Raw genomic sequence first — 24,297 nt, forward strand, 5'->3', positions numbered from 1 at the left:
ACTCACAATATGACTGACAGCAATCTATTTTTTAAGGGTAAATTGGCAATCACAGTTTGATGTCTGTTCTCTAACTGCAAGTCCAGGAACTGGCTGAATTTTTGATAATTTATTGGAATATGATTGGTTATTTTTTCCAATTTACAACAATTAAAGCATACATTTTAATAGATCGTTGTAATCTATTTTATTGACCCTTTGTTGTATTCGATTGGGAACTTTTGTAATCAACATGAATATTCGCTGAGTACTAATCTATTGTATTCGAATCATAAATTGTACACGGATTATGAAAATTGTTCGAATAGAAAACGTTAAACAACGTAACAATCTCAATGCTCAAATACTCTTGGTTAAAAGTACTCAACGAAAAATTGAATACGTTCAGTATACTGCACTTGCTTGTACACTAATCTTAATGCACAGTTAATCCAGTGTCTAAATTGTATAAGTTTGCCTTTGTGTTTAGATACCATGTTGCTGTAATACTAAAAAATACTGGCCTATAATAATTCTTGAACTACAGTATGAGTTTCAACTTTGACCTACTGTAATTTGCATACGCGAAGATTCCATAATATTCGTTCTGTTACACATTCGGGATGTTTAAATAAAGTGATATGTGTTTAATAAATAAAATTGTCTAGAAAGGTGTAATATATAAAAAAATAAACAATGCATTTTAATACTCTAGAATTGCATATATATTTGTAGCATTTTATAATAATCTGTCCTATCTGTTTTTCTCTACAACATTGCTGACCAGTTGATTTAGTAACTATTAAGAAATACATTCACAACTCTCCTATAAATACCAGACACCTTTATGTTGGCCTATGTTTAGTTTTCCGTAAATTCTGATATTTGAAATGTGTTTTTAATGGTAAAAGAAAGGTTTTGGGAGAGTTTCCGGTTTTCAGAGAGTCTGGTATTGGGAGAGTTTTCTATACAGTAATAATAATGTATCGTTTATTACTTACCTTTATAGAGTCCAGATACATCTTGAACAACATTTCAAAAATGGTTGTACTGTACACACAAAATCTTATTATCTCTTTCTAGCCTGTCCGTGTCCCATGCTCTTACTGATCTGTGGTTTAAACTGTGATTCAACAACCACAATAGTTTGGATGACCATAATAGAACCTTTTCTTTGCTTCTTAAAACTTTGATTTATATAGCTTTAAACTTTAAGACCCTTTTTTACAATTATCTTTTTTTTACAATGTCCTTGGGTCACCAAGTCACCACTGCTAATAACTCCTTTATTGAAAGTTACTCAGGTGAATCTTGGATAGCTACATGTAGATAGTTCTTATTTCTATCTAATTTAACTGCATACACTAAGTGTATAGTTTGCACATAAATTGTATAAATTAAGTTTGCATAATGGCGGTAAGTACAAGAAAGTATATTTAAATAATTTTATGGGTGTTTGACCGCACTTATTATTATTGTTATTCAAATATAGTTTAAAATCTTTTTATTTAATAAATAGATTAAGTTTGACTACACCACTATCTGATTTTATATATAGTTAAATCTTCAACATGGAGGAAAAATATTTCCTCTATGCCTTCAACATGCAAATGTTCGGTCTTCAATCTTAAATGTATACTTTAATTATTAGAGCTACCCTTGAATCTCAAAAAACAAAAACAAAGCTATTATCTTCAAAAGAAAAAGTAAAGTATATATTATTGATCAAGAATACACATGTTTCATTTGTATAGGGCTGTGTAGATTCTGCTGATTATCAACAGGTAAGCAGCAGGCCTAGGAATATAGCGACAAGAGTACTTGACCTACCCAAGAGGCTACGTTATCAACAACCAGAAAGGGCAGTAGAAGTAGGCAAAGACATGGCGGCATCAAATAGGTGAGTTACAGTCAGACATATCTATAATGTGGTAACCAGAGATCTCGTGGTAATAATGCACAATTGTCAAGTGTATGACCATTATACGAATCCCGGGAGAGGTGCGTCATTTACAAACAATTATTGATGCAGGGGTGTGTCAAACAACCTAAATGGTACGTCACATCAGTGAACCATGGTGTGTCAATGTCCGTCAATTACCACTCAAAATGGGTGTGTCATGGTCACTTTTTTGACGTCATGGTATTTAAAAAGAATGACCCACATCAGACATATGACACACCTCTCCCTGGGGTCATACAATTGACAAGTGCATAATAGACGTTTATAGGTTTGTTGCTTGGTGGTTTCCATTGGTATATTAAACAGTAGTTTTAACTTGTTCTATATAGTGTAGATATTTAACAGTACCATTAAACAGTGCCCTATCATACATCATATATAAAAATATTTGTTATATAGTATATTTTATAATTATAAAAATATTAATATATTTAGGAAAATTATAAAGAATATTTACCATAAACAAAGTGAATTCATTATTTCAATGGTGGCAATCCTGTTCAAAAGACAAACATACACAAGATGCGTCTTGGAGGGAGTGTTATTTTTATGTACACAGGTCTAAACAAGATCATCGTGTAACTATTGTATACCTAGGCCTTAGTTATAGTTCAAAAGATTGAAATATCTAAAGCTCTGTCTACACTACTAAAAGTGTGATGTGTCCATATATTGACATGATGTCATCATACTACCATATTTGGGCACATCACACTTTTTAGTTTAAAGTTTAAAGGCTTCCTTGGAATATTTCTATTGGCACTGAACCAGATAAACCATGATCCTTTATTAATTGTTGTTCAATTTAATTTTGAAGTAGATATATACATACTTTGTTTTATATGGTCTGGTAAGTTTTAATATTAAGATGCGATAGTTATCCAGAGTCAAAGTTGGAACTCATGTCAGAGGTGATAATGATGTGTTACTGTTATATAGTGTCTATAGAATTATAAATTTGTGTACACGCACTAACATTGTTTTATTATGTACCAATGCAATACAACAGACTCGAAGAAGATTTCTCCAGGCAAGTGGTGATATTAAATTTATTTGGTGTTGGAGTTTTTATGTAATACTTGGTAGTCAATGTTGCTTAGTGGTGTTGGTCTAGTAGTACAATAGTTGAATAATTCATGTTTCTGTGTTCACAATGTTTATATATCCATAGATTTCATTCATTCATATTGATAGCATTGTACTGTCTGGCGTATTCTCACTAATAAAAATGTTCTAATGTTAAATTTTTTAATTACCGTATTCATTCTAACTCCAAATATTACTGTATACGAGTACAATCCTATGTTTAGGTATACAGGGATGAGATTCCTCCGCAGTTTTCCGCGTTTTAAAGTATTATTTTGAACCTCTCGATATTATTTCAAATCCGTAGAGTTTTTTGAGGTGGGTGGGGGTGTTAGACAACGATTGACGACGATCGGCCAACTGTGTGGACATTCGGGCCCAACTATGTGGACGATCGGGCCCATTCTAAAAATAAAGGGAAGTCATCTCACTCGGTCCACGAAAATGAATTGGATTTATATAATAAACCTGTTTCTGCTAAACGGTATATTTTTGGTAGCAAAAAAGAACATATGAATAAATTAAAAGCACATCAACCACGACATGCTACACAGGATGCACAGTCAGTGGGTCCCACGTATGATCAACGATTAAAACGATCGGGCCCATAAAGAAATGGGCCCGATCTTCCATGGGCTCAATCGTCAATGGGCCCCAGGCGGCCTGGTATTACTGCACTTTCGCACCACAATCTCTGGTTGGTATTTTCCTCTTTAATGATTTTCCTCAGTCTCATCCCTGGGTATATTCACACTAGGCAAAGTTTAAACACAATACTTTGGAAAAGTCTATTTTTAATGTGTATCCCACCCCTAATTATACCAAAATTTCATACACAGGACCCCTAGGACTACTGTATACTCGATCATATACAGTAATCGTTCCTATTCAATATGTTTGATACTCTGATTTATTGTTTTTCTAATTACCCATTTTCATTTTGTCTTTATTTATAGCTATGAAGGGAGTTATGCATACTCATCATATGATCGTTTTGTTGCACAAGAGAAGAACTCGAAATCTGTAGCAAGCAAAGTGCAGAAGCAGTATTGGAAGACAAAACAAGCAATGATAAAGAAGCTTGGTAAAAAAGAGGATGAGTTTGTGGTAGCTGGAGATGCAGAATTAGATGCTAAACTTGATGTAAGCCTTTAAAACTAGCACACAGGAATCATGCTTATGAGGGCTTAATTTACAGTTGGTAGATATACAAAATAACTTCTTTATGCCCACCTGTTAAGGTGACATTTTCGCATGAACCTTACAAGGGATTTTTTTTATTGTGACCAGCCCTTATTCTTGAGACACCCCTATTAATAGGACAATTTGGTGGGTCCTAAAGGTGTCCCATTAATAGAGGCTCTATTGTTGCCGCCAAAATGAATATTCATATAATTGATTGTTTGATTATTTCCAGTTTTTCAGCACAATCCAGAAAACGTGTATGGATTTATTGAGAGTTATTGAAAGGTACCAAGATAACATATGCTGTAAGTTTATTTTAATATCAATTGAATTGTTTGTGTTTGAATATGTAAATTGTAACAATTCCATTTATAGTAAATATAATATAAATAATTTGTTAATAAATAATATAAATTAAAATAGCTTTGCCAAAAACCCAGTCATATGCAATTATTTTTGTCTAGGAGAAAACAGTTTTTAAATGTAGTTTAAAACCTTCCTTGTATAATTCCAGTTATTTCAATATCCCATGTGTATAGATGCAATATCAAAGGAACAAACACTCTCTCTTAAGCTCTGTCCACACTATCAAACGTTATGTGATGTGCCCATATATGAACATGATGATATATCTATACCATATTTGGGCATATCGCTACCAAATTTGGGCACATTACTATTTTTTTGTCAAACTAGTTTGATAGTGTAGACAGAGCTTTATAGTATGCATTGTAAAAGTAAATTTTTACTAATATATTTATACTTAATATTCAAAGCTCTTTCTCAAGAAGAAAATGCAATGGGACGCTTCTTGAAATCTCATAGCGGACACAACAAGACAAGAGCAGGGAAGATGATGGCTGCTGTTGGTAAAGCACAAAGCTCAGCATCTGAACAAAGGTAAATGGAGGAATAAACTGTAGGTCCAGTGTACACAGTTAGTCCTTGTGCACTTTAAAGAACCCAGTTCATCATTGAGATGAATAAGGGGTTACCCTTGTGTACTGGTTCACAAAATACCACCTATCTGATAGGACAGTGATTGAGTTACTATTGGTAATCCTTGGCTTTGTGTCTAAAGGCATAAAATTAATAAAATAATTATTTAAACATATTCCTGTTTTTACTTTGTAGATTATCTTTGCGTGCGCCGCTAGTGAGATTATACCAGGAAGTGGAGACGTTTCGATATCGTGCTATTTCAGACACATTAATGACAATCAACAGAATGGAAGGGGCTAGGGTTGATTATCGTGCCGCCTTGCTCTGGATGAAGGATGCTTCCAAGGAATTAGATCCTGATACACATAAACAACTAGAAAAATTTAGAAAGGTATGGTTGAGGTCTCTTTTGTTATGAACAATACAGCTAAACAATTTAGAAAGACATATACAACAATTTAAAAAGGTAAGTAATACCCCTTTCACATTGAACACTGTGAATAAACTCTGAAGAAACGCCCGAGTGTCTCACATGAAATAGAAATCCCAGATATAACACATTGACATGAATCCTTTAACACTGGAGATTTGCTATAGAAAAATAAAATCTTAAATACTACCCTATATGTAGATATGGATGATAATATAAATAAAGATACAATAAATGTTTTGGTCGAGAGTGATCTTCTAACCCTAAACAACACTGACGTTTAGAGTTGTTTTGAAATTGAGAGTTGTTTGATTTTTCAATTCACACCAAACAAAGACCAGTGTTGTTGTCGCTGTGTGTGTAAACTCCAGAGTTTAGCTAGGTGAGGTCCCTTTGGTTATACACATACACAGCTAATAAAGTTTAGAAAGATATTTAAATGCTATTAAATCCAAGTTGTTCCAAATAATCTCTGCACTTAATTGCATGAACGTGATATTGAAAATTATTCAAAATATGAAGTGAGCCCTCTACCAGTATTGTAAGAGGATCTAGCATTATATTGATTTTTCATAAATTATCTGTATTAAAATGTTTTTACTTTTATTAGTATATTAGGCATTCATAAATTATTATTAAGTTAGAAAGTTGCTATAAAAAAAATTGATTTTCAATATTCCATTGTTGTATTAATAAATTTATTTTTTAAAATGTGAAATTTAGCAAATTAATAAATTGAATTAGATCAATATTGTAGTTTATAACAGCGACACATTTTTTACAATTTACATATAATATTTTTAATGGATTTTTAATATTTATTTTGTGTAGTCGAACATTGAATTATCAACCTGGTTTTCATTGGATTGATGGTAGAAAAATACATTAAGGCATTAAAGTTTTACGCATTTGTCAAATCTAGAACTGTACTCGAACTCCCTGCATACATTTGCATTCATGGCTTACAGTTTGCTGACGGGCTTACCCACTCAACCATGACATTGACGCGTTGTCAAAAATACTACTTAGCCATTTTTAGTTAGTGCATCATCAACAGTATTGTTTTACTTTTTTTACTGTAATTAAATTTCTGTACAGCTGTAGACAAAAATTGATTGTCTTTTTATAATTGCTTTAATGATAAGAACGGAAACTTAAAATGCGTAAAACACTCCCTAGGAAGGTTTACAAAAATATTCTTTGCCCACTTGACCATTTTATTATGGCATCATCATGAAAATAGAGGAGCAAAACAACACCTTTTGAAACAAAACGACTACATTGAGCGACTGTTGTCATGAGTAACTTGCAAATTAGACCCATGTGATGTTTCAAATTAACAAACTAAGCTAAGATGGGTATTAAGATTCCGACATATATATTGTAGTTTTGTGTAAATTGTGTTCAAGATTGAAATCGTTAGTGGATCAAATTTCTGACAAGATGGAGTGGTCGTATCACTTGGGTTTTTTAAGTACGCTTCCGCGGTATCAGTGATAATAAAGAATTCTTAATTTTGTAGACAGCTTGTGTTTTTAATACATTGACTTTTAATGGTTGAGTAGTAAAATAGTAAAAGCGAAAATGTGTTGCATTTTAAAGAAAACTATTCTGATTCAAATATTTAATTCAAAAGTTGTATTCACAAACCATTAAAACTAAAGTTATTCATTATAAAAGCAGCAAATGATTATGGGAACTACATGTTCAATATAAAAAAACCCTTTGTTTTATTTTCAATCCCTTTAATTATTCAATAACCAATTTGAAAATGTTGTTTAGCCAAAATACAATAACTGTAAAGAAGAGATTCAGTGAAAATAATCCATCAGAAAATTGTATAAATTATTTTAACTAAAACTTCAATCAAGCATTTGATTAATATGTACAGGGTATTCTTCACCATGCAAATTGTTAAAACTGTGTAAATTGAAGCCATGCGGTATGATATATTTTGGATCCAGTTGAAAATGAAATACAAGATACATTACATTGAATTTGAAAGTTTAGATTATTTCAAACACAGTTAAAGTGCAACTTTATCTATGTGTAAATTTATTTCAACTATGAAATAAAATATGTATTCACAAATTATAAATTTGAATTTAAAGTAAATATTATTATACAAGTTTGGAAAATGTGTCAAATTAAGAAAATAAATCTACCTGTGGTAATTGTAAAATCTGTGAGTGAGAATTGAGTGTGTTGGGTCCTTTCAGATGTGAGGCTGCATAAAGTATATTTTAAAATGTTTTTGGGACCTAAGTTTAGTGGTCTTTAGTATAGTAGCTTTGGTCGCTAATTAGGATCTAAACTAAAGATCTAGAGGTAAATTAAATGCCAGAATGGTTACATTGCTTAGTGGCAATTCTATTTAAAGGTAAATTAAATGCCAGAATGGTTACCTTGCTCACTGCCACTTCTATTATAGAGGGAAATTAAACGCCAGAATGGTTACCTTGCTCCCTAAAATAGTGAGAGTAAATGTAACTCGGTTGATTTGTCTACCCTTGTATCCATTTGTGTGTATTTCAAAAACATTTATTGCATTAATGTAAAAGTATGTTGTACATTTGTATATAATTTATGTATATCACTGTTGTTTGAGTTAAAAATACTGTCTTTTGACAAATCACCCAATGTACACCATAAACACTACCTCTATGTATTATTTAAAGCCTGATTTACCTAAATAGTGATGCTTCTACATCAACCTTTAAAGCTTTTTCTGTAACCGTAAGTTTTTACATTAAGTTTTGCATCATTTCATTTTTTCAGGTGCAAGCTCAAGTAAGAATAACAAAGATGAAATTTGACAAACTTAAAACTGATGTCTGTCAGAAAATAGATCTTCTAGGAGCCAGTCGTTGCAATATGTTTTCACATACGCTTGTCGCGTATCAGAATGCGATTCTTCATTTCTGGGAACGGACATCACATACGATGTCTGCCGTACAAGAAAGCTTCAAGGGCTACCAGCATTATGAATTTAATATGCTTAAAGTGAGTAAAGTTTTAACATGTTTTAGCTTTTTTTAAATTTGTACTAAAAATTAAATATCCTGGTTATATTAAGAATGTGTTAAAAAAAATAATTATGTTAAATTTATACTTAGTATTTTGTATTTTTTAAAACTTTTATCAGCATTTATAAATTATTAATAAATTATTCTTTCAATGAAATTAATGAATATTATAATTATAAATATAATATATAACTTATAAATGTGAATACTAATTTTTTTTTTTTGCTGTAACTCATTTGCATGAATTTTATGCATTTTTCTTGATATGCATGTTTGTGCATGACATCAGGCTGCATGTTTGTGGGTACGCTATTTCATTTTTATTTGTTAGGTTACAAGTCATAAACTTTGGATAACTAAACCATGGATCTATATAGGTCCATAGCTAAAGTACCTATTTATTTTTTATAATTTACTAATTTTTGGTTTTCTAAATGACATTTTTTTTTATTAATGCACAATTTTTGTTTGGTATTTTGAATTCTACTTTGAATGATATAAACTTTCCTCAACTGAAAAAATATTGCTTATATATTATTATATATAATGCCATATATTATTTTCTCTTTTAATACTATTTAGCAAAGTTAGAAATCATTGAAAGTATTGAGAATTTAATATTATTTTGTATTTAAGAATAACTTTAAAGTACATTGGAAGCAGTTGTTTAATTACATGAATTTATCTAAATACACAAATAATGACAGTAATGATATCTTATTGAATTTAATTACATAAAGTTCAATAACATTTCACTTAGTATTCCTATTTCTGTTGAGAGAGATCACGTAGGATTTGTAGAACTAAGATCTAGAAAAGGTATATCTATATTTAAGACATCAGATCTAGAAAACTAAGTATAGCCTGGGTGCAGAACAATTATTATACACATTTGCGGGAAAAAAGTATAGGAAAATTTTTTTTTGGTTTTTCTAATAGAGTATACCATATGGAATGTCAGAAAAAAAATCCCCATCCCAGGGTCTTGGGGAAAATTTTTTATGGCACTTTTAAATTTTGGCCTATATAACACACACAAATTCCTATTAACACACACAAATACCTATATATAGGGGATAGGGAAAATCAATTAACAGTTTTTGTTACTTGCAGTTGTGTTTTAATGATTAAAATTAGTAGAGGCTTACTTTAATAACTACTTCTCATAGTAGTTGATGAATCAGGTCGATACGATGACATCATCATGCCAGAATCCAATATGGCGTCCAATTTGGCGGGGAAAACAGGGTATTGCTAAACCCCCGCAAACCCCTGGAAACCTAAAAAAAAAACATAGAAAACCCCACCGAACCGGCATAAAAGTGATTGAATCATGGAGTGTACGCCCCACTGGGTATGTCCATGTAAAAAAAAATAAAATTTCTACTGTTAACTACTTATTTTTGGGATAAAACATCATTTTTTTGTTAAAAATTAGCAATCATTTTTTACCAAAAAATGATGTTTTACCCCAAAAATAAGTAGTTAACAGTAGAAATTTTATTTTTTTGAAACATGGATATACCCAGTGGGTCGTACACTACATGATTCAATCACTTTTATTATGTTGGTTCGGTGGGGTTTGCTATGTTTTTTTGGAGGTTTGCAGGGTTTAGCAATCATTTTTGACCAAAAAATGATGTTTTACCCAAAAATAAGTAGTTAACAGTAGAAATTTAATTTTTTTTTTACATGGTTATACCCAGTGGGTCGTACACTACATGATTCAATCACTTTTATGTTGGTTCGGTGGGGTTTGCTATGTTTTTTGGAGGTTTGCAAAGGTTTGCGGGGTTTAGCAATACCCTGTTTTTTCCGCCAAATTGGACGCCATATTGGATTCTGGCATGATGATGTCATTGTTATCGACTCGATTTATCAACTACTATGAGAAGTAGTTATTAAAGTAAGCCTCAGCAAATTTTAATCATCATAGCACAACTTTAAGTAACAAAAAACGTGAATTGGTTTTCTCTATCCCCTATATATAGGTATTTGTGTGTGTTAATAGGCATTTGTGTGTGTTATATAGCCCAAAATTTAAAAGTGCCGTAAAAAATTTTCCCCAAGACCCTGGGATGGGGATTTTTTTTCTGACATTCTATATGGTATACTCTATCAGAAAAAAAAGAAAACAATTTTCCTATACTTTTTTCCCGCAAAATTTGTACTGCACCCAGGCTATAATCTTATGCATTAGTTTCTAGATCTTAGTTTTCTAGATATCCTTTTAAATACAATTTATTTCATAAATAATTGATTCAAAGCCGTGGTTGGTCTATGTACTGTTTTACTGTACTTAGATATTCTTAGGAACACTTTTTTTAAACAGAGAATTGCAGTTATAGTACATTTAGGAGATGGTCCTATAAATACATGGATTATTTAATACAAAAATGAACAGATAAAATGTTAATATATAAATGTTTCTAATCGTTTCATGTATTTTAAAGCTATTTTTATTACCATTTCCCTTTCCCTGCTTTGCCATATTTCATGACTGTTTTACGTTGCTGTTATTTGATTGCGTGTGAGTTCTGTCTATTGCTCTCCCTTCCTTCAGGATTTAACGGAAACTAGTAAACAACTGGCAAAATTGTCAGGTGCAAAAGATTTACTTCCAGAGGACGACGAGGATGAGGAGAAAGGTGCCAAGGGCAAACGAAGAAATAGGAGAAACAGGCATAAAGTAAATAAAATTCAGTGGCGGATCCAGCATTGGGCAAAAATGGCGTTTAAGAATTACATCACCACTTGTAAATTGGAGAGTGCATGTTCAATGCTTTACAGAATACATATATAGTATGAACACCAAACTTAAAATTAATGCTCCTGGATCCGCTTCTGATATGTCTTAATTATTTTGTGTTTTTTGCTACCATGTTGCTTTTATACTAACACCCCACAAACTAACCATTTGTTTTTTTGCTTCATGGCTATAATTGTTTGTTTAACATCATACAAATAATAGATAATGTATGTGTAGTTTAAGAATCAGAGCATATCTAATTAGGTTCTTGCTATTGTTCTGATCTTTTGTTGTGAAGGAGATATCACACAGATTTTTTTTTACTGTACACGAGAACATTTTTTCTCCATACATGAAAACATTTTAAAAATGTACTATTACAGTGTACACGATCTATATAGTACGTACTATTGCATGCCATGTGACCCACAATCGTCCAATCAAATGACAGGAATTTATTCAGGTGTTATATAATATGATGTCTTGCATGCTGGTGAGTATTTGTAATTGAACAAGAGGGAAGAAGAATGAGCATGTGGTGTGCATGTCATCATACAATTCCAAATTACCGTAGTCTAGTTGTTGATATGTACAATACTGCTTCATATTGTACTTTGAATAGGGACAGGGTGGGTGGATGGGGACAGATGTGTGAGTCGCTATGGGTATTAGAGGAAAATATGTAGGTGGTTTGATTTTTAGGTTTGGGGAGAGATGGGTTTATTCATACATGTATACATTACTGTTTATCAACTTATTAGTTTCCGGCATACATTAGTTTTCATGTTATGTCATTTAAATAAAACAGTTTTTGTTTCAAGGACCAAAGGTTGTCACACCTAATTTCATTTTCATTTACAAATGACGCATAAGATTTCACTGTAACCAATTCCCGAGTTATGTTTCCACACGCACATGAGATATTACCTTTACGTAAACATGAACACGTAAGTGTTTACTCAATTACAGATTTGCATTTTTTTATCGCCATGGATTCCCAAAGCTAGAGATTTTGATACTCAACTTAGAACCATGTAATTAATGTATATTTTTACATAGATTGAACAGATAATAGTGTAACATGTTCTGGCATTTATTGGTCTTTATAAATGTTGGTTTAAATTGTCATTACTGGGTATGGGCATGTACAGTCGCAGGGTGCCTAGGTACATAATTTGGGATTATATTTGGATTGCATAAGCATTTGTCTTGTGTCTGAACTTCGCCTAAATTATGGAGTGGGATTATATTTGGTCATATGGATTATGGTATTATATAAAATGATAATAATTATAATAATAGTTCATTCTTACAGTATATAGCGCATATAAGTAAGCTCTTCTCAATGCGCTTCACATTATTATCCTGGTCATTGGATCAAACATGTATAGATAATAATAATACAGCTAGTAAATCAGCACAAAGTTGTGTCTTGATCTAATGGGTACCCATGTTATACACCTGGGTGTCAAAACCAATTAAAACTCCAGTGTGTGTTTCTTTGTTGATAACACACAATGTTCCTAGCCACTAAAATGTTGTAGGTAGAATAAATTTGTATTGAATAAGCCTTTCTGCTTAATAATAGTGAGGTGTAAATATAAGCTATTTTTATGAATAACTTTTCAAGTTTATGCTGAATGACAAAACGATCACACACACTATAAAATGTAGTCTAGGACCTCCATCAGTCCAAAAGAATCAAAGCTCACAACAGAGGCAATTTTTTGTAATTAAAGGGGGAGGGGGAGAGGATGCTTATTAAAATGGTTACTTATTAGAAAGGGAGGTCGTTCAAGCGGTTCTATAATTGTTGACAATAACTACGTCATTTGACTGAAACTATAAAAGCTAAGTAGCACCAATACTGTATACAATTAAGTCCATCTGACTATTTCCCATAACGATATCTACTCAAATTTTAATATTTAATCGATGTATTATCAGAATCCCCAAGCCGTAATTAACTGCACAAAGTGATTGTTGAATACATCAGTGAGCTATGGACTTCCATGCCTGTTGAGTAATGATATCATTTTGCGTAATAGCAAACTAGTTATACACGCAAATCTTGAATCTTGGTCAATAAATATTTGATCATGGTTCTAAACATTCCTCTGTTGTATTTTTTTTATGAATATTCACATCTATATATAAATTATGGTTAATTCTGACATAGGCGAGCACAATGTAAAAACTTCGGTACTAATCTCCGCCTTGGATACCTACCTTATCTATCTCAGATGTACCGCGAAACGTAGGTTTGATAACATTAGTTTCCACTATTACGATATTGTTCCATATTTCTATCTTAGGAAGATATTATAAAGGGTTTTATAAGAAATTTTCTGATAAATTTCTCGGTAAATTTTAACTCTACGCGCGGTAAGTAATTTCCGGGTTCACGGTAAGGTGTGTCAATCACCTTGCAAGTTCCCTGCATTGTTGGTTTCAACCAGGGAGTTGTAAAACAACTCTGTGTTTCAACTAAGTTGGCTGTTGGTGCTTGGTGGCGATAGCCATTTTGATTTTTTGTTTATTTTCGGACCACGCGTGTGAAGGTATAGTACTGTAGTACATAAAGATCAAATTAAATATATTCATAAAACATAGGAGTAAATTGTGGGAAATAATTATATAAAATTACATCGAGAAAAGTGATGATAAGAGCTTCTGTTTGAAATCGAATGAAACCCCGATAGCCGAGATGTTGACTAAGCTGCCAGGACTTTATGTATACTAAGCGATATCTGTGTCCCGTCAGGACCCTGGGATACGGCTCACTGTGTCGCGGAATAATGTATTAATTATATCAATTAGGATGGTATTTATTTGAATAAACGCCCGGAACACCTCCCCAATAAAACATCAATTAAAATAATTATCGCCACTCCATCCCCAACAACTTACTTTTCAACTCGAAATTACGTTATACGAGCACGTCAAAAGTGACAGGCAGGCTACGCACGTGTAAATTAAAAAAATATAAATGTTTTTAAACATTTCAACATTTTTAAACATGTTCAGTAATTTCGGTCAGTTGGTAGGTTGGTCGGTCTGTCAGTCTGTCTGTCTGTCGGTCTGTCTGTCGGTCCGGTATCACTATGCATTGTAGCACGCGACTTAATGGCTGTTGGCCTTGTTGAGTAGATTCCATCGGACTGTTATCTACAATTTACCAAGGAGTTGTTATTCTTTTTTACCACTTTTCATATCTACAATAAACACTATACGTAAAACGCTATTAATCATCTAAGACACTGTGAAACAGGTTAGTGAGTAGGTTTAGTTTTATGAATATCAAAAGCATTTAAATAATGGTAACCGATCAAAATCGTCCAGGCCAGAATTTCCTTCTAAAACTTATTACTCGAGTCATTATCATTCCGAGAACCATCGTCTACACTTTCTAGTAAATTATAATGAACATACCTAAAACAAAAACCACACTGCATTTTTATCTTAATGGTACATTTTAAAACAAATATCTATCTTGAAATATAGATTAAATTCTCTATAGTTTGAGGGGAAAAACATGTCTATGGATTTAATAAAAGGGAAATGAAAATGGCCTATGGCATATAGAACTAGATATTTAAGATAATCATTTATAGAGTTCACTTAGGACAAATATTTATGACCTAATCAATTCAAACGATTTTGCAGTAGATCCCATTAAATCCTGCACTACTTTGGCCTACATCTACAAATCTGTTATATAGTATTAGTACATAGTATTTTGTTTAAGAATAGATAGGTTAGCCTAGTTAATAGATGTTGAAATAGGAAAAATAAATATACTGTATATATTTTTTGTATCAATAATCTAAAAAAAAAATCTATTGTTTGTGATGACCTCAAATTGTTTATATTAATTTGCATGTTCCTAATTAATACATTTGGGACTGATAGTGGGACTGACCTATCTAAATTTATCACTTTGTTTTATATATCATTTTCTATTGGTGGTATCAACACTTCTTATGATTGGGCAATTTCTTTATATTTTAAAAGAGTATATTCTTAATAAAGCACATATATTTTTGTATAAAGTTGCCAAAAATATCATTTTTTGTATTACTATATTATATTCATAACATTTATATATAATATTTTTGTGAAAATTATATGTAACAAATTCTAATGTAAATGTGTGATTGTTTTAAAGGAGTTAGCAGAAAATGGGAAAAAGTCATCAGATGATAAAGAGGAACAAAACAATGAAGCAGAAGAAGTTAAAGAAGAGGAAGGAAATGAAGAAAATGAAAGAGACAGGTACTGAAAAACTGTGTAATATAACGGAATGTGATTTCTGTAATAATTAAGAAATATTGTCCCGCTGAAAAAAAATATCGTTTTTAAATTGTTTTGTTGTCACACAATTGTAATTTGACCAAAAATTGGATTAAAAAAAAATAATTTACATGAAAAAACTGTAATATAAAGCAAAAAATAGTCAAATTGTATTTCAGACAATTGTTTTTGGTTAAATTTAACCATTTATGTTGTCTTTGCTTATTCTAGGGAAGTGAATAACTTTATTAAAACTGAAATATGGTTTATTCAAAGTTTGATTTATTAATCTTCATTTTTCATGTTTTTTAAGAGACGATTTTTTGTTTCTTTTTACAGTGTACAAAATGGTTACAGTAGGAATTAACTAAAAAATTAATTCATTCAGTTTAGATCTTGTGTTGTAACACATTAAATTGTACCACTAGATTGGTACAAGTTACATCCGTACATTGTTGACAGACATTAGAATGAAATATAATAAACATTTGTAATAATATGCGTTTTATTTATAAATACTAAAGATTGAAATGAATTTATGATTTACATTTTTTCTTAGGCTAATATCATTTGAAGACGAGCTTCGTGAACTTCAGAAACATCTACCAAACATACAGCAAAAGGGTGAGTTTGAAGACGTGCTGGGCAGGTTCAATTCTACCGAACAAAGCAATGGACAAGACAATCTCCCCGTGTTAGAAAATCCAGATAATTCCAGAAATGATAACGGTGAGATGAGCGCCTATTTGAGTATTTTAGGAGGCAATAACGATGTGTCCCTATTGGATTTAGATTTGTCGTCAGTTACCATGGATACCCCAAGCGTATTTAGCTCAGGTGTGAAGATTCGTAACTAATTATTTTAATTGCGAATTCTTTTTTATTATTTTTCTTGAGCGGTATCCTTATCATCTACTTATATCTCTCTATATTGATTTTCATTGTAATTGAGGTTATTAATTTTTTATTAACGATGTTGGTGATGGGCTATGAAAATGTTTTCATTTCACTAATTAATGCCTTTATTATATTTGTAGGTATGGTAGTGATGATGACTAACTCTTAATATTTGTCTCCCTCATTTACTTTATTTGTATAATACTGTTATAGTTAAAGTCCACCTAGTTTTCTACAGTAGAAACCCTTTTTAGAGGACATCTTTAGGACTGAATTGTTCCCTAAATAGAGCTGTCGTCTGAATAGGGTTAAAGCATACATTAAATTACCCATCTTCACGGAAATGTGACGCCTTAATTCCTAAATAGGAGTGTCCCAAACAACAGCGCAGATCTGTTTTTGAAAAATGTGAGGGAAAAAATAAAAGATTGATTACTTTGAAAAAAATTTGAGAAACTCAATCACTCAATCAACACTACTAAAGCAAATAAATATAACAAATTCAAGTGTTTTCTGTCAAAAAGTGAGGGGGGCCTGGATCTGTTCAGTTGGTCCCAAAGGAGAGGTTCTACTGTATTATCATTGTAATATTCTTCTCTTAAAATGATCTACCCATTGAGTTTCATCATTAACTATCTCAAAATTCATCCTTTTTTTCTCTTTATATTGTCTTGCTTTTGAGAATAATTACTAAATTTGAAAACCGAGTAAAATATCTCATGCAACATTGAAAGACTAATTAAGAGGACTTTATTAACTGTTTTAAAATGTAAGAAGATTAACAAGATATGGAAAGACGTGAATCACATTAAAATGCAAATTAATAGTACTTGAGTACTTTATACACACCGGTAAATTGTCAGTTACAAAATGTGAAAACAATTAGTACAAGTACATTTACAAAGAATTCAATCAATGTTGGAAATGTAAGTTGTCTCACAGGGGTAATACATTAAAAAATATGTATAATGAAACATTTTGCCGGAAGTATACAATAATAAACTATATGTAGGGTACAAGAATTAATGCACCACTCAAGTTTTCTATTGTATGACTGAGGTGAAAACTGGATGGCATCTTTATTTACAATTCTATTACAGGTTTTAGTGACAATAGTTGCCAAAGAAAGACACTGACATACGCTGACTGATATAGTGGAGGAACAAAATTATCAAACATAAAAAGATATTTTGTTTAGTATAATTGTAATCTTAATTCAATTACCACATTTGACAAAAGTATAATCCAGTCCTTTGTATATACTGTAGTTCCAGTTGAGGCCTGACAGTGAAGTAAAATAGGGTTAAAACTTAAAAGACTTACAATCATCTTTTTTTCAAATGTCATAGATGAGTCCCATGATTTTATACCTGGCTAAACACTTAGTTTACTTTAGAAAAAGTAGACTTTTAGTAGACCTATAACACTACTTAACCTCACACTAATCTACATTGTTTATTCTACTTCAATCATTTAATGTTTATAATCACTTATATTTTGTTCTATAAAGTTTGTACATTATTCTTTCCTATGGGATTCTAATGAATCATGATAAAGAATTTTAATATCAAAATGTTGTTGTCATTGTTAAAGATGTATTGTCCCTTGAAACACAAAAAAATGAAGGTCAGAATATTCTAAATTTAAATTGGCCATATCAAAGTAATATTAAAGTTATTCACTTTAAGTCGAAAATTCGAGCCAAAAACAACAATTTAACGTAATTAACAGCTAAATTAATTTGATTACATTTCGTCTGGAAAATCGTCGAGAGCGAAAGTAAACAAAGATTTCAAACCATGAGTATGCATTATGCATGATGCTAATTAGGATTGTTTACAACTCGTCACGGTTGAGAAGGTGTTCTCACACAGAGGAAGTTTTATGATTATGCATACAGAGTAGCCAAACAAGCGTGTTGCATTATGGGATATGTTTTGATCGAAAACTTTGACTGGAAGTCAAAGTTATTTTTTGAACCAAAAAACGTCTGTATTTCAGTTAAATGATTTTTTTTTCGACTAATTTTTGGTGAAAGTTAATAACTATTATGATACTTCAAAATGACCAACTTTTTTTCGAAATCTTTTATTTTTTATTTTTTTGGAATTTGAAAAAGGGACAATACATCTTTAATGTTGTCATCACTGTTCATGTTGTCATCATTGTTCATGATTTCATTGTTCATGTTGTCATCATTGTTCATGATTTCATTGTTCATTTTGTCATCATTGTTTATGTTTTCATTGTTCATGTTGTCATCATTGTTCATGTTGTCATTGTTCATGTTATCTTTGTTCATGTTATCATTGTTCATTTTGTCATCATTGTTCATGTTGTCATCATTGTTCATGTTATCATCATTGTTCATGTTATCATTTTTCATGTTGTCATCATTGTTGATTTTTTCATCATTGTTCATGTTATTGTTCATGTTATCATTGTTCATGTTGTCATCATTGTTCATGTTGTCATTGTTGATGTTGTCATTGTTCATTTTTCATTGTTGATGTTGTCATTGTTCATGTTGTCATCATTGTTCATGTTATCATTTTTTATGTTTTCATTGTTCATGTGGTCATCATTGTTCATGTTATCATTTTTCATGTTGTCATCATTGTTCATGTTGTCATCATTTTTCATGTTATCATTTTTTATGTTGTCATCATTGTTCAAGTTGTCATCATTGTTCATGTTATCGTTCATGTTGTCATTATTGTTTATGTTGTATTCATTGTTCTTGTCATTGTTCATGTTGTTTTGTTGATGATGTTTCAAATTAGGAATAATGTAAAACAAAAACATAATAATATATTGTTCATTTTTCTCCAGGTGACCTTTTAATGGAGGATCAAATGGGTAAAACCGAGAAGGAGCGCAACGACATGGAACTACTTAATGAGATTCTTAATACGCCATCAATACCAATGTTCGGTGAAAGTTCTGGACAAAGCGATAGTCTGTCATACTTTGGTGATTTTGGTTTGATAATAGGAGAGGAGGGAATATCGGAATCAGCAGCTCAGTTCCTACCGTCAATGCTTCTAGATGTGAATCAAAGTATGGACCAGATGTCATTACAATCAGGTGTGTTGATGATGCTTCAATTACTGAATACTGACATGCTTTATTTGTCCATTATCGTCATAAAATAACAATAGAAATTCTTCTTAGCAAATGTTAGTACGATAAAAAACAGATACTGTAATATATAAAATTTAAACAAAAATTTATATTATAGAATACACACACATAATTGCACGAAACTTAATTTTTAAAATGCGGTTACAATTTGGAAGTTAAAATACGATAAAAATGCATGCTTAAAAAGTAAAAAAATTATAAAAAGTTGTTTAAAAAGTTTCATTTACATTGTGTAAAGCCTGGCGCACACTGTAGCTAGCGGCTGAGGCAACTGGCACGAATAACGCTTAGCTCAATAAAAAAAAATTGCCGCAAACTGTCATCGCGTTCTATCGGATTGGATAATTACTTACTACGCTATATGGCGCGCGCTGGCATATTATAATAAATTAGAACTTGTCATGCGCGTTGGAATTTTTTAGTGAGCTTTTACGTTCGGCGCACACTTGAGGAAAATGACATGCGTGACAAAAAATATTAAACAAGATACAATATTTTCCTCACCGACACGGCACAATTGTTCGGCGCACACTGTGAGCAAAGTGTTATTTGTGTCAGTTGGCTCAGCCGATATCTATAGTGTGCGCCGGGCTTTATATTACAATACATTTAATCAATGGTGACGTGAATTAATAATATGGATGGCATTTGCAACAAAAGCATATCTGTTTGTCTTAGAAATCATCAGAGAAAAAAAAAATTATTATTAAATGATAATATACTAATATACTACAGTACCTATTATGTTATTACTATCAGTATAATTAATTTAGTATATTAAATTAGGTTGAATTAGAATATAACGTTGATTTTTAGAAAGAAAAAGTAGTTCAAAAAAACATTTCTGAACACCAATTGTACTATAATTTTACCCTTCACACGTGTGAAAATGCATTTGTAAACATTGTTCATGATAATTGAATATCAATATTGTGAATCTATTAGCGGCATAATTTAAGCAATGAAAGTGTTATTAAGGCGTTTGACAACAACATGCCTGTGCCTTGAAGGTCAGTCATGTGATTATCTTGCCCAATTAGTACTAATCATTCTCATCTCCCATCATCACTCTGGCATTAAGTTCGACGGGTGTAAGCATTGGTTGCGATCCCTCCAGGGAGATCAATTAAGTTGCATCGCAATTGCTTTAGTTCAATTTGCATGATACTAATCTGGTTTTATCTAAGTGTGCCTTGCTGTTCTAACACACCGTGATACCGCTATTTGTGGATTCAATCGCTATGACGTTTCCTTGATTTTGACACCTGCATTGCACTGGCGAATTTTGAATTTCAGTCTTAGCAATAGAAATAACTATTGTATTTTATGTGATACAAACCTCTATTTTTTTCAATTTGAAAATACTTACTATACATTTTGGAAATACGCCAAACATTTTACAATTTTTTAAGTAGTTTATATCAGATGCTGCTTTTACAGATTTTTTCGGCGTAACAAAACATGTATGCACAAATGTTTTTTATCAAACTGAAGTTTATTTTAATTTTGTTATGTTGTCGGAAGTTCGGCAACATTATTCACGACATCACCTTAAACACTTCGGTGTCAATCAAGGACTTACGAAAGTTGGAAAAGCTCTCAAAAAAATCTGTAAAAGCAGCAGCTGATATAAACTACCTAAAAAACTTATCTTAATATTAGTGATACTAAGAAATGAGTTATTTTTATAAAATGTGTACAGATGTGAACATTGGCAAAATCTTGTAGTGTTCTTTACACAGTTTAAAGAACACAATAAAACCTATTATTTATGTCGTTTCTGTTTTGAAACCAAATGAAATATAGCTTTCAAAAGAATATTTTCTAATTATACTTAATATATATCTTCTAGGCCCAGAAACAACACCATCTCATCCTGGCCTCCAACCGACAGACGTACCAGTCTCCCAGCAGAATATACCAACATCTGAAACACCAATCACCGGACCCGCAGGGCCTAGCAACAAAGTGGATTCTAGCAAGTCAAAAGTGTTTGAGAAGAGCAGTAAAACAGATATGTCCGCCTGGTTTGACCTTTTTGCTGACCTTGATCCCTTAGCTAATCCAGATGCGATAGGAAAAGATGGTGATCAAAATCAAGGAATATGAATACAATTAATCATTAACTAGTTTATTATTTATAATTATTAACAGTTTTCCTAAATAGGCTGTTAATATTAATAGCATATTGAGATATAGTAGACAACTTATGACGTATGTACAATTCTTGGTATAATGTTTTCAAGCTACAACATTACTGTTTATACATACATAGTGTACTTAACATTTGGTTCTTGTCTTTTTCAGAGATTTTACTTAATGGCAGAATTTCTTGATATTTTAGTCCTTCCGTATGATCCTATTCAGAAAACGTACTACATATTGACAGTATAATTTATTAATTTTTTTACATTCAGTCAATATCGTATGTCAAACTTCAATAGGTTGTGTACTGAAATGTAACTTTATTCTATTTATTTATTTATCATTTGATTTATGTTTTATTTCATAATATATGTCACAAATACATATTTCATCGTAATACTACCAACATGGAGATGCAAATTAGTTTGATACTCTCATCTGTGTTAGCTTTATTTTATTTATTTTATGTCCTTAGGCACATGTGGCCAAGGATTACCAATAGTAAATAAGTCACTGTCCTATCAGATAGGTGGTAATCCCCCTGATACAGGGGCTATTTTGTGAACCAGTTCACCAGAGTAACCCCCTACTCGTCTCGAATGATAAACTGGGTTCTTTAAAGTGCACACAAGCTATAACTGTGTACATTGGACCTATGGTTTATAGTCTTTATCCGAGAAGACTTGTTCCACAATCAGAAGTAGGAGCGAGTCGGCCTTGAACCCATGCCAATATTGTTGGCTCTGTAGGTACGGTAAACGGCGCCTCTGCCTTAACCGCTTGGCCATTTGAATCTTTCGCTTTAGACATCCACACTGGAGTATAAATTGGTACTAGAAATGCTGTCTTAAATAGTTCAGGCTATTATTCCCAAATCATATTACAACATTTCAACGAATGAGAATTGTTTTTTTGGATACATAACTTTCACAATTGTTCCTATTTTCTTTCATATTGTTCTTATTATCTTTCTATACGTATAAGTATACAGATTTTGTAGAATTATTTTAGTAATTTATTCTGTTGATTGTTCTTGTTGGTTTAGTTCCATATATTTGTAATGAAATAGTGTTTTGGTAATTCTATGTTTTATAGAGAATTTTAAAATAATATTTGTCTTTTATTTATTTAATTTTTTTCTAGGTTAGCAAGTATAGTTATTGTCATTGATTACATGGTAGCTATGGTTTATAAATTCAAGATAGTGCTTAAACAAGTTTAGTGAAAACACAAGGTATTGGTAGCTACTTCATTTTAGTGCCTAAGGATTTACGATTTGACATACAATGTAGCTAATTATTTTAGTATTACCTTCCACCAAACTTTTGGATGGATAATCATATGAATATTCATTAGGCGTAATACCAACAATTAACAAAATATTTATATAGTGAAGAATAAGTGCCAAATGTTTATTATTACACTCCCCCACCCCACCCCACCCCTTTCTATTTGCTCTAAATAAAAAGCTAATAAGTGTTCTTTTTTAGAAGTTTAAACAACTATTGATATATGCAGTGTTACTGAAATCTTTACAATTAATACAAGCTTAATATTCCACGCTTACTTAGGAATTACTAATGAATGGCCAGGCTAAGATTAATAACCTGGTTATTAGCCATTTATGCTAAATTCCTTAAAGAAGTAATTTTTTTCTCTTTTTTTAGGTCAAATCATCACTCATTATTGGCTATTTGTCACTAAATCTATATTAATTATCTTCTTTGACTAATATTGCATCTTAGTATTACAGTACTTGTTGACTAATATCCTCTTCTTTTACATATTGCACTCTTGTAATTAATTTGCTTCACTGACAAATCTACTTATTATTATTATTTCCATGTATTAACTGCACTTTAAAACCTTGTTCTACAAATAGTTTATTGCAAAAATATTTTCAAAATACATTTCACCTTGAGTAACACTCTTTCCACTAACTTAATTAAACATTATTTTTTGTTTTGGTATCCACCATTCATAGTTAGGCTAAAGTAAAACACCCTTAACTTTTTCCTATCTTAAGTAAATACCACTTAAGAGAAATCCTTAAATATCAATGACTTAAGTGAAATACTTAGTATTTAAGGGAAGTATCTCATTGATTGGTGAATACGGCCAGCGGATCTTGTTATAATCTTGTTCTCAATATACAATTAGATTAAGTTGTATTTAAACACTTTTGATCGCTATGGTTGTTTTCATCCACCCGTCATCAACATTTAATGAATGACGTAGAATTACATAACATAAATTAATGTGCCTAAAACAAGCACACCACATAGTGAGAGCATCGATCGTAATGTTCAGAGAAATTCAATAATAAAGCCTAAGAGAATAATAAGGTTAAAATTTAAATTTAAGTGCCACACATGCCAAGGGGCTCATAATTCCAATCTAAATATCATTGATTGAAACCCAAAAAAAACCCACAGCTCTGTATTACATCGGCTAAGTT

The 24,297-nt window shown here is 31.5% G+C and overlaps 1 protein-coding gene across 1 annotated transcript; it reads left to right on the forward strand.

Moving 5' to 3' along the window:
• The first annotated feature begins 1,737 nt into the window (after window positions 1–1,737).
• Window positions 1,738–23,151, forward strand: LOC144847259 (islet cell autoantigen 1-like). The gene is made up of 12 exons (XM_078703612.1): window positions 1,738–1,879; window positions 3,985–4,171; window positions 4,446–4,518; window positions 4,990–5,113; window positions 5,348–5,546; window positions 8,364–8,588; window positions 11,175–11,300; window positions 15,529–15,635; window positions 16,213–16,490; window positions 19,383–19,637; window positions 21,547–22,066; window positions 22,983–23,151. Exons 1-11 carry the CDS (start codon window positions 1,863–1,865, stop codon window positions 21,801–21,803), a joined length of 1,848 nt encoding a protein of 615 aa, XP_078559738.1. The 5' UTR covers window positions 1,738–1,862; the 3' UTR covers window positions 21,804–22,066; window positions 22,983–23,151.
• Window positions 23,152–24,297: the final 1,146 nt, after the last annotated feature.

The sequence above is a fragment of the Antedon bifida genome, chromosome 1 (genome assembly GCF_963402885.1).
Source record: "Antedon bifida chromosome 1, ecAntBifi1.1, whole genome shotgun sequence".
Lineage (NCBI taxonomy): Eukaryota > Metazoa > Echinodermata > Crinoidea > Comatulida > Antedonidae > Antedon > Antedon bifida.